Here is a 12,072-nt window from a genome sequence, read left to right on the forward strand (position 1 = left end):
CTTGCTGTCATATTTGACCAAGATGAGGTTCTGACAGCCTGGCAGCTTCATCACAAAGCTCGCCTATTTCCACGTCCGAAACAATATCCCACTCTGCCACTGCCTCAGCTCATTGACTGCTGAAATCCTCATCCATGCCTTTATTACCTGTGATAGACTTGACTATGACAACATTCCTCTGACTGTCCTCCCATCTTCCACCTTCTAGAAATTTGAGTTCATCCAAAACTCAGCTGCCCATATCCTAACTTATACCAAGTCCTGTTCACCTATCACCTCTGTGCTCACTGATCTAAAATGGCCACCTGTCTAGCAAACCCCAATTTTAAAATTCTCATCCTTGTTTCCTAAGCCAACCATGGCCTCGTCCCTCCTTATCTTTGTATCCTCCTCCAGCCCTGCAACCTTCCAAGATCTCTGCGCTTCTCCAATTCTGGCCTCTTGCACATCCCCAATTTTAATCGCTCCACCATTAGTGTCGATGCCTCCAGCTGCCTAGGATCTAAGCTCTGGAATTCCCTCCCTAAACTTTTCTATCTTTCTACCTCTCTCTCCTCCTTTAAGACACTCTTTAGAACCTACCTACAATGCTATTGGTGATCTGTCCTAATAACTCCTTCTGTATTTGAGTGTTAAATTCTATTTGTTAATGCTCCTCTGAAGCATCTTGGGACACTTTACTACGTTAAAGACACTTTATAAATACAAGTTTTTGTTATTGTTTGTGGCTGTGGAATTGCTCTTTCTTGTTAGCTTAGGCTGGAGGTGGGCAGAAATATGGGACTGGATTTTTGTTTTGTGGGCAGAAAACAGGAGTTGGAAGTGCTTCCGTGTTCCGAACCTGCCTCCAGGGGGAATCAGTTACTCTTTGGGACTTTGACCAGAGCGCTTTAATTGGTATGGAGACAGGTTCCCTGTCCAATTAAAGGGGCAGGCAGGTTCTTGAAGCTGGACAGCCAATCAGATACCTTCCAGCTTGAGAAGAGAAGTAGGCTTCAGTATAGGGTAAGTAACTGAGAGAACATGGTTGAAAAATAAAAATAAGAAACAGAAAAAGCAGCCAGGTCACCACAGTGGGGCAGTGGAGGGAGGGGTGGGGGGCCATATCCCTCAAAAGGGCTGCCTTTGGATATATCCTCACCCAGGCAGGCAGGGAGGTCCCGCCTGAAATGCTACCCCAACCTCCACCCACCCCAAGCCTGCCGCTGGGTGCACGCTTCCAGGCAGTTGACCACCCCATGTCGCGTCAGAAACTGGAAGCCGACTGGAAAATCTCATGCGTGTTCCTTGAACTGTCTTTAACAAGGTGCTTAATGAGTCTAATTGCCTGACCACCTCATGGAGGTAGGCAGCCCTGCCGGGCCCCAAACACACATCCCCTAAAATGGCTGGCGTTGGGAACCTGGTCAGGAAACTGGCATGCCGGCCGGCACTGGGATTTTCAGGCCCAATCTGCTCCCATTCTTGACCTTGGCGAGGCCCGAAAATCCTTCCTATGGTGTTTGTGTATGATTTACACCCAAATAACAGCCAAATCTCAACAGAATGATATTAAATTGCACCAAAGATAGTGGAATTTTAAGCATAAGTGTGCTGAGCCCTTAATCATTTTATGCTCAAACGTCCCCAATTATTGGTTGAAAATTCCATTCACCTGAAGCAGTTCCTGCCCATAAAATTGGCCATGCCTCCAGAGTGAAATGCCAGGTTTCTGTCAATTCAGGGTTGTTCATTACATTGTGTCCAGAAACCTGGACGCATAAACATCCATGGACACATCAATTCACCATTAATGACCTGCAGCTGTAGTGACCAGCAGTCATGGAAATTCTGATTCAGGTCTGTTGCTCATATTGGTGCTACAGTTACTTGTAATCACTTTAAATTCAGTTTAAATTAATTCAAATCGACTTACCTGATCTGCTCTTAGTACGCAAGACCTATGACCAGCAGTCAATTGAAACCACTGGTTGGCTGATCACTGAAACTACAGCATTATCTGATATTTTTTGAACTGAAATTAATTGAACTGCCTACTAGTGTATATATTTTAATTGTCAATACATTTATTCCTGAGGCAACATATCTTTGTTCATAAATCTGAACACAATCATCTGAACCACTATCATCTTCCTTTGTGCTCGGGATGACTCCAGTCAGTGAACAGTTTACCCCTTGATTCCTATTGACTTCAATTTTGCGAGGGCTCCTTGATGCCACACTCAGTCAAATGCTACCTTGGCGTCAAGGGCAGTTACTCTTGCTTCACCTCTGGAATTCAGCTCTTTTGTTCATGTCTGGAGCAAGTCTGTAATGAGATCTGGAGCTGAGTGGCTCTGGCGGAACCCAAACTGAGCATCGGTGAGCAGGTTATTGCTGAGTAAGTGCCACTCATAGCAATGTCAATGACATTTGCAAAGAATTGAGAGTAGACTGATGGTGTTGTAATTGGCAGGATTGGACTTGTCCTGCTTTTTTTGGATAGGACATACCTGGGCAATTTTCAACATTGGCGGGTAGATGCCAGTTTTGTAGCTGTACTCGAAGAGCTTGACTAGGTCCATGGCTAGTTCTAGAGCACAAATCTTCAGCATTACAGCTGGGATGTTATTGGGGCCCATAGCTTTTTCTGTGTCCAGTGCCCTCAACCATATCATGTGGAGTGAATTGGATTGGCTGAAGACTGGCATGTGTGATGTTGAGGACCTCAGGAGGAGGCCAAGATGGATCATCCACTCGGCATTTTTGCTGAAAGTGGTTGTAAATGCATCAGCCTTGTCTTTTGCACTGATGTGCTAGACTCACACATCAGTTGTTGTGGGGAAGTTCATGGAGCCTCCTCCTGTTGGTTGTTTAATTGTCCACCACCATTCATGACAGGATATGGCAGGACTGCAGAGCTTTGATTTGATCTGTTGGTTGTGGGACGGCTTAGCTCTGCCTCTAGCATGCTGCTTCTGCCAGTGGGACAGGACGTACCCAAGGATGGTGACGGAGGTGTCTAGGATACCGTTGGAAAGGTGTGATTTGCTGAGTAAGACAATGTCAGATTGTTGCTTGACTAATCTGTGGGACAGCTCTCTCAATTTTGGCACAAATCCCCAGATGTTAGTGGGGGGGATGTTACAAAGTCGACTCAGTTGAGTATGACTCACCTGGAGACAATCAGGAGAGGAAGTGGCAGAGCGATGGATCTGTGGGGAAACTACTAAGGAAAAGATAAAATGAGGCCCAGGCTCGGGGCCTTCACTCACCTAGAGACAATTGGGAGAGGCAGTGGCAGTCTGCTTTGCTTACCTACAGCAGTTGCCGCACACTGACTGAGCTTAAAAAATAAAATCAAACGGTGACTTCACAGGAAAACCGTAAGTTGATTGGTGGTGAGTAACTGTAGATAGCTAGGTTAACTACACTGCTATTAGGGCGCATCAGTAAATAACTGGAAATTAGAAAAGCGTAAAAAATTTTTAAATGATCCTAAAGTAAATACCTTATAATTAATAAAGAGACACAAACAGAAGGGAAGTAAGAAGCTGGTGAGTCTACTTTTTTAATGTGGTAAGGTTTATTGTATTACTAATGTTTAAATTAGTACAGTAAGTAGTAGTGAGCAAGGCATTAATTAAAAATTAATTAATTAGTTAATTAAAACACAATAAAGATGGCAGGGCAGCTGCAGTATGTGGGTGTTCGTGGACAACACTGTGATCCATGGCAACTTTGTCTGCAGTAAGTGTCAACGGCTTGAGGAGCTTCGGCTCAGAGTCAATGAGCTGGAGATTGTGCTACAGACACTATGATTCATCAGGGAGGGGGAAAGTTACTTGGACACATTGTTCTAGAAGGCAGTAACACCCCTTAGGATATGGTCTTCTGATTTGGTCTGTGATCAGGGACAGAGGGGTGTGCCTGTGAGTGAGGCAGGTAAGGGAATCAAGAAGGCAGAAGTGAAGGAGCCTCAGCCCTTGCAATTGTCCAATAGGTCTCAGATTCTCTCAGCTTATATGGATGAGAGTGGGGACTACAGGATGGATGAGCAAACTGACCATGGCACCGAGGTACAGGAAGCCATTCAAGTGGAGGGAGTAAATAGGAATGTAGTGGTAGTAGGGGACAGTATAGTCAGGGGGATAGGCACAGAAGATAGAGCAAGAGTCCAGAAGGTGGTGTTGCCAGCCCGGTGCCAGGGTTTGGGATACCTGCTCAGGGCTGGAGAGAAATTTGCAGTGGGAGGGGGAACAATCCAGTGTCGTAGGTATCAATGACTTAGATAGGATTAGGAAAGAGGTTCTGCATAGGGAGTATGAGCAGCTAGGGGCTAAATTAAATCTCTTCATTATTATCTGAGCCATGAGCAAATTGGCGTAGGGTAAATAAGATTAGGGAGTTTAATGCATAGCTCTAAGATTGGTGTGGGAAGAATGGGTTTCAATTCATGGGTCACTGGCACTAGTACTGGGGAAAGTGGGAGCTGTACTGTGGGGATTGTCTTCACCTGAACCATGCTGGGACTGGTGTTCTGGTGAGTCATATAACTAGGGCAGTAGAGAGGGCTTTAAACTAAATAGTGGGGGTAGGGTTCATGTGAGGGAAGATGTGGTAAATTAAAGGAAAAGGACAAGACAATAGAACAAGGTAACAATAAGGGTAATAATAATCAGAGGATGGCGAGAAAGGACAGAATGTATAAACTGAAGAGTGCACCAGCAGATAAGGCCAGAGTTTGCAAAAATAATAAAAAGACAGAATTAAAGACTCTGTATCTGAATGCGCTTAGCATTTGTAATATTCGGATACGAACATACAAACATACGAATTAGGAGCAGGAGTAGGCCACTCGACCCCTCGAGCCTGCTCCGCCATTCAATAAGTTCATGGCTGAACTGATTATTCCACATTTCCACCTACCCCCAGTAACCTTCCACCCTGTTGCTTATCAAGAATCTATCTACCTCTGCCTTAAAAATATTCAAAGACTCTGCTTCCACTGCCCTTTGATGAAGAGAATTCCAAAGACTCATGACCCTCTGAGAGAAAAAATTTCTCCTCATCTCTGTCTTAAATGGGCGACCCCTTATTTTTAAACAGTGACCACTAATTCAAGATTCTCCAACAAGGGGAAACATCCTTTCCACATCCACCCTGTCAAGACCCCTCAGGATCTTCTTTGTTTCAATCAAGTCACCTCTTACTCTTCTAAATTCCAATGGATACAAGCCTAACCTGTCCAACCTTTCCTCATATTCAGGCCACCCATTCCAGGTATTGGTCTAGTAAGCCTTCTCTGCACTGCCTCCAATGCATTTACATCCTTCATAAATAAGGAGACCAGTACTGTACACAGTACTCCAAATGTGGTCTCACCAATGCCCTGTATAACTGAAGCATAACCTTCCTACTTTTGTATTCAATTCCACTTGTGATAAATGATAACATTCTATTAGCTTTCCTAATTATATGCTGTACCTGTATACTGGCCTTTTGTGATTCATGCACTAGGACACCCAGATCCCTCTGCATCTCAGAGCTCTGCAATCTCTCACCATTTAGATAATATGCTTCTTTTTTATTCTTCCTGCCAAAGTGAACACTTTCCCACATTTTATTCCATTTGCCAGGACTTTGCCCATTCACTTAACTGATCTATATCCCTTTGTACAAAATCATGAGAGGTATAGACAGGGTGGATAGCAAGAGGCTTTTTCCCAGAGTGGGGGATTCAATTACTAGAGGACACGAGTTCAAAGTGAAAGGGGAAAAGTTTAGGGGGGATATGCGTGGAAAGTTCTTTACGCAGAGGGTGGTGGGTGCCTGGAACGCGTTGCCAGCGGAGGTGGTAGATGCGGGCACGATGGCGTCTTTTAAGATGTATCTAGACAGATACATGAATGGGCAGGAAGAAAAGAGATACAGAACCTTAGAAAATAGGCGACATGTTTAGAGAGATTCTGGATCGGCGCAGGCTTGGAGGGCCGAAGGGCCTGTTCCTGTGCTGTAATTATCTTTGTTCTTTGTTCTTTGTTCTTTGGAGCACACTTATGTCCTCTTCACAAGTTACATCCTACCTATCTTTGTGTCATCAGCAAATTTAATAGCCATACCTCCGGTCCCTTCATCTAAGTCATTTATATAAATTGTAAAAAGTTGAGGCCCCAACATAGATCCCTGTGGCATACCACTCGTTACATCTTGCCAACCAGAAAATGACCCATTTATGCTTATTCTCTGTGTCCTGTTAGCTAACCAATCTTCTATCCATGCCAATATGTTACCCCCTACACCATGAGCTTTTCTTTTGTGCAATAACCTTTGATGTGGCACCTTATCAAATGCCTTCTGGAAATCTAAGTACAATACATCCACCGGTTCCCCTTTATCCACAGCACATGTAACTTCCTCAAAGAACTCCAATAATTTGGTTAAACATGATTTCCCTTTCACAAAACCATGTTGACTCTGCCTGATTACCTTAAATTTTTCGAAATGCCCTGCTATAACATCTTTAATAATAGCTTCTAACATTTTCCCTAAGACAGATGTTAAGCTAACTGGCCTGTAGTTTCCTGCTTTCTGTCTCCCTCCCTTTTTGAATAAAGGAGTTACATTTGCTATTTTTCAATCTAAAGGAACCTTCCGCAAATCTAGGGAATTGTGGAAAATTTAAATTAACGCATCAACTAGCTCACTAGCCACTTCTTCTAACACCCTAGGATGAAGTCCATCAGGACCTGGGGACTTGTCAGCCCACAGCTCCAACAATTTGTTCAGTACCACTTTCCTGGTGATTGTAATTTTCTTGAGTTCCTCCCTTCCATTTCCTGACTTACAGCTAATACTGGGATGTTACTTGTATCCTCAATAGTGAAGTTCAGTTTTCTGCCATCTCCTTACGATCCATTATTAATTCCCCAGACTCACTTTTTATAGGACCAATGCTCACTTTGTTAACTGTTTTCTTTTTAAAATATCTATAGAAATTCTTACTATCCATCTTTATATTTCTAGCTAACTTTCTCTCATACTCTAATTTTACCTTCCTTATCAATCTTTTAGTCATTCTTTGCTGTTTTTTATATTCTGTTCAATCTTCTGACCTGCCTCCCATCTTTGTGCAATTATAGGCTTTTTCTTTATATTTGATACTATCTTTAACTGTTTTAGTTTACCATGGATGGCGGGTCCCACCCTTGGAATTTTTCTTTCTTGTTGAAATGTATCTATTCTTTGTATTCTGAAATATCCCCTTAAATGTCTGCCACTGCATCTCTATTGACGTATCCCTGAACCTGATTTGCCAGTTCACTTTAGCTAGCTCTGCTTTCATGCCCTCATAATTGCCCTGATTTAAGTTTAAAATACTAGTCTTGGACCCACTCTTCTCTCCCTCAAACTGAATGTAAAATTCAAACATATTATGATCACTGCTACCTAGGGGTGCCTTAATTATGAGGTCATTAATTATTCCTATCTCATTGCACAATACCAGGTCTGGTATAGTCTGCTCTCTGGTTGGCTCCAGAACGTATTGTTCCAAGAAATTATCCGAAAAACATTCTATGTACTCCTCATCTGGGCTGCCTCTTCCCATCTGATTTTTCCAGTCTATATGTAGGTTAAAATCACCCATAATTATCGCTGTACCTTTCTGACATGCTGCCATTATTTTTTCCTTTATACGCTGTCCCACAGTGTGGTTAATGTTAGGTAGTCTGCACACCACTCCCACAAGTGACTTCTTGCCTTTATGATTTCTCATCTCTCCTCAAACTGCTTCTACATCCTGGTCTCCTGAAGTTAGGTCATCCCTCTCTATTGCGCTAATATCATCATTAATTAACAGAACTACCCCTCCACCTTTTCCTAGCTTCCTGTCCTTCCTAAACGCCATGTAATATTCAGGTCCCAATCTATGTCATCCTGAAGTCATGTCTCTGTAATAGCTATCAGATTGTACTTATTTATTTCTATTTGTGCTCTTAATTCATCTGCTTTGTTTTGAATGCTACGTGCATTCAGATACAAGCCTTTAGTTGTGATGTAGTAGGATGAACTGTCAGTCCAAATAGAAATAAATAAGTATGACCTGATAGCCATTATAGAGACATGGCTGCAAGGTGATCAAGGCTGGGACCTGAATATTCAAGATCATGTGACATTTCAGTAGGATAGCAAGCTGGGAAAAGGTGGTGCGGTAACTCTGTTAAATAAGATTGACATTATTACAATAGTGAGAGATGAACTGAGTTTTAAAGGATGTAGAATCAGTATGGGTAAAGATAAGAAATAGCAAAGGAAATAAGTCACTGGTGGGAGTAGTTTATAGGTCCCCTAACTGTAGCTACACTATAGGACAGAGTATTCAGGAAGAAATAATGGGGGCTTCTTAAGACAGGTACTGCAAAAATCATAGGTGATTTTAATCTCCATATAGATTGGCCGAATCAGATTGGCAAAGGTAGCCTGGAAGACAAGTTCATGGAGTGTATTCAGGAGAATTTCTTAAAGCAGCACGTCCTCACATCAACCAGAGAGCAGGCGATACTAGACCTGATAATGTGCAAAGAGACATGATTAATTAAATACCTCACAGTAAAGGATCCTCTGGGTAGCAGTGACAGTAAAATGATTGAATTTTGCATTCAGTTTGTGGGAGAGAAGTGTGGGTTCAAGACTCCTGTTTTAAACTTAAAGGCAATTTAAGGATACAAAGACAGAGCTGGCTAAAGTGAACTGTGGAAGACACAAATAACATCCCAGTAATATTTGTAAATTAAGAGGTGAAAGGGAGGGAGGAACTTAAAACAATTACAATCACCAGGGAAAGAGTACTGAGAAAACTATTAGAACTAAAGGTTAACAAGTCCTCACCTTATGATCTTCATCTAGGGTCTTAACAGTGACTGCTGAGATAGTAGATGCATTGGTTGTAATTTTCCAAAATTCCCTAGATTCTGGAAAGGTCCCATCAGATTGGAAAATAGCAAATGTAACTGCTCTATTCAAGACAGGAGGGAGACAGAAGGCAGGAAACTACAGGCCAATTATCCTAACATCTGGCATAGGGAAAATGCTAGAATCTATTATGAAGGAGTTTATAGCAGTCACTTAGAAAATCTTAATGTGATCAGGCAGAGGCAACATGGTTTTGTGAAAGGGGAATCATGTTTCACTGATTTATTCGAGTTCTTAGAGGAAGTAATAAGCAAGGTGGATAAAGGAGAACCTGTAGATGTGGTACACTTGGATTTGCAAAAGGCATTTAATAAGGTGCCACATCAAAGATTACAACACAAAATAAGAGCTCATGGTGTAGGGGGTAACATATTAGCATGAATAGAGGATTGGTTAGCTAACAGGAGACAGAGAGTAGGGATAAATGGGTCATTTTCAGGTTGGAAAGCTGCAACTAGTGGAGTGCCACAGGGATCAGTACTATCTCAGCTATTTATAATCCATGTCAATGCCTTGGATGAAGGGACAGAATGCCTGGTTGTTAAATTTGCTGATGACACAAAGATAGATTTAGATGGGTTAAGTGTGTGGGCAAATATATGGCAGCTGGAGTTTAATGTGGAAAAATGTGAACTTGTCCACTTTGGCAGGAAGAATGGAAAAGCAGTATATTATTTAAATGGAGAGAGATTGCAGAACTCTGTGGTACAGAGGGATCTGGGTGTCCTGGTACGTGAATGACAAAATGTTAGTATACAGGTACAGCAAGTAATTAGGAAGGCAAATGGAATGTTGTCGTTTATTGCAAGAAGAATGGAATATAAAAGTAGAGAAGTTCTGTGACAGTTGTACAGTTTTGGTCTACTTACTTAAGAAAGGATATAAGTGCATTAGAATCACTTCAGAGAATGCTCACTTGATTGATTCCTGGGATGAAGGGGTTATCTTATGAGGAAAGGTTGGGCCTGTATCCATTGGAGTTTAGAAGAATGAGAGGTGATCTTATTGAAACATATGAAATTCTGAGGAGACTTGACAGAGTGAATGCTGACAGGATATTTGCCCTTATGAGAGACTAGAACAATGGGAGACAGACTAAAAATAAGGGGTCTCCCATTTAGAACGGAGATGAGGAGACATTTTTACTCTGAGGGTCTTTAGTCTGTGGAATTCTCTTCCCCAGACAGCAGTGGAGGCAGAGTGATGGAATATTTCTAAGGCTGAATGAGATAATTTTTGTTTAACAAAAGAGTCAAAGGTTTTAGGGGGTAGACAGGAAAGTAGATTTGAGGTCACAGTCAGATCAGCCATGATCTTATCAATTGGTGGAACAGGCTTGAGGGGCCGAATGGCCTACTCCTCCACCTAATTCATATGTTCATATGTATCTGGTACCTAGGTCGATGCTGAGTGGTCTGCCTGGTTTTATTCTTATTTGACTTTTCCATAGCGGTTTGATACAACTGAGTGGTTTGTTAGTCCATTTCAGAAGATAGTTAACCACATTGCTGTGGGACTGGAGCCACATGTAGGCCAGACCGGGTGAAAACGGCAGATTGCCTTCTCTAAAGTACAGTAGTGAACAAGATTTTTTTTTAAAAAGAAGAAATGATAATGTGGTAGTTTTATGGTCACCATTACTGAGAGTAGCTTTTAACTCCAGACTTAATTCATTAATTGAATTTAAATTCCCCTAGCTACCATGGTGGGATTTGAACACATGCCTTATCAGCCATTAGTTCAGGCCTCTGGATTGCTGGTCCAGTAATGTTACCACAATGCCACTGTCAAAGTTGTGTTACTTGTATTTCTGATTATTGCATACCTGTGCAATTATACATCTATTTTTTTTACAATAGATTTGTTGAAAAGGTGAAACTTAATGTAGTCTTTTCAATGTGTGTAATAGCAAAAGTGGGTAACTCTGGCTGGTATAATAGTCTTCAAAAAGTGCAACAAAAACAGCAGGAAAACACAAGTGTGGTTTTGTTTCTTTACTTAAGAAGCCCTGGATCATTTACAGGCAAAAGCTCTCTGTTTCAGAGTTACCACAAGTGATGGACGGCAGTGGTTGATTCACAAAGGAAGTGGATATGGCCGCTCATCTCAGACTGTCGTCACTGATGCCACTCACATGTCAGATCAGTGGAGTGTATGTATCAACTGCTTATGAGCTGCCTTACTAAAGTCCAAATTAACTTGAGGAATAAAATGTTAACATTAGTTCATTTTTCATTGTGCAGGCGGAAGCTCCGAGGCCAGTAACTGGACATACAGTGGGAGACTTTGTTCGAGTTGGTGGTGAAAGTTATTCGTTACCCTCTGACAATTGTCATCATGCTACATCCAGAATGATGGATCAATTGACCGATTCTACTAACTGAACCGTGATGGTTTGTTCATCAAGCCATCTTCTTGTGATCTGAGTTAGAAAATGTTTGTTGGGTAGTCAGCCGAATCAAACTAATTTCTAGATTCCTAGCTGATCTAAAACTAAAGACTAGAAATAATTTTTTAAATCTGCTCACGCCTTAGTTTATGTTATAGCTTCCATTTTATGCATAAACCTCATGGGATTCTCTGGAACAAATATTCACAGAAATATTCAGAATACAACTCTCGATAAAGGCACAGTCTAATCAGATTGCTCAAGTATATGCTCAGAGAAATTCCACGTCTTGAATATTTCAACTTGTTTCAATAGCACAATGTATTAAAATGTTATAATGATTACAAACTACCAAGTGGACATTTCTATTGCATATTTTACAAGGGGATTCATTCTTGAACAGAAATTGAAGACCCTTTCATTTCTATTGACCGTTTGTAATGCCTTGAAGTGTTTTCTTTGAAAATGTAGTAATGCTTTCAAGGTATTATATTTTATCAAGTTCTATGGGTCTATTTTTACTTTTGCTTCATGGGATAATCCAATTTTCAGCCTTATTAATGCTAACATTCTTCCATGTGAAATTCTGTTGTTTTTTGTTGAAAACAACCTTTCATCACTGGAATCCTGAGTAGTCCTGATTTACATCTGATAATGCCAGTTTCACACTTCCATAGTTTAGTGGTTATTAGTATATGTAATACCCAATGACATAATATCAATTCTGAGGC

At 41.4% G+C, this 12,072-nt stretch overlaps 1 protein-coding gene across 2 annotated transcripts in view; it reads left to right on the forward strand.

Moving 5' to 3' along the window:
- LOC137370065 (uncharacterized) overlaps positions 1–11,692 on the forward strand; it is a 28,192-nt gene extending 16,500 nt beyond the window's left edge. For both annotated transcript variants that reach the window (XM_068032161.1, XM_068032162.1), the window contains exons 4-5: positions 10,996–11,104; positions 11,196–11,692. In XM_068032161.1, the coding sequence (XP_067888262.1) occupies positions 10,996–11,104; positions 11,196–11,336 (250 nt within the window). In that variant the 3' untranslated portion in view covers positions 11,337–11,692. The remainder of the gene's footprint in view (positions 1–10,995; positions 11,105–11,195) is intronic.
- The last annotated feature ends 380 nt before the right edge of the window (positions 11,693–12,072 follow it).

Source organism: Heterodontus francisci, chromosome 5 (genome assembly GCF_036365525.1).
Source record: "Heterodontus francisci isolate sHetFra1 chromosome 5, sHetFra1.hap1, whole genome shotgun sequence".
Taxonomy (NCBI): domain Eukaryota; kingdom Metazoa; phylum Chordata; class Chondrichthyes; order Heterodontiformes; family Heterodontidae; genus Heterodontus; species Heterodontus francisci.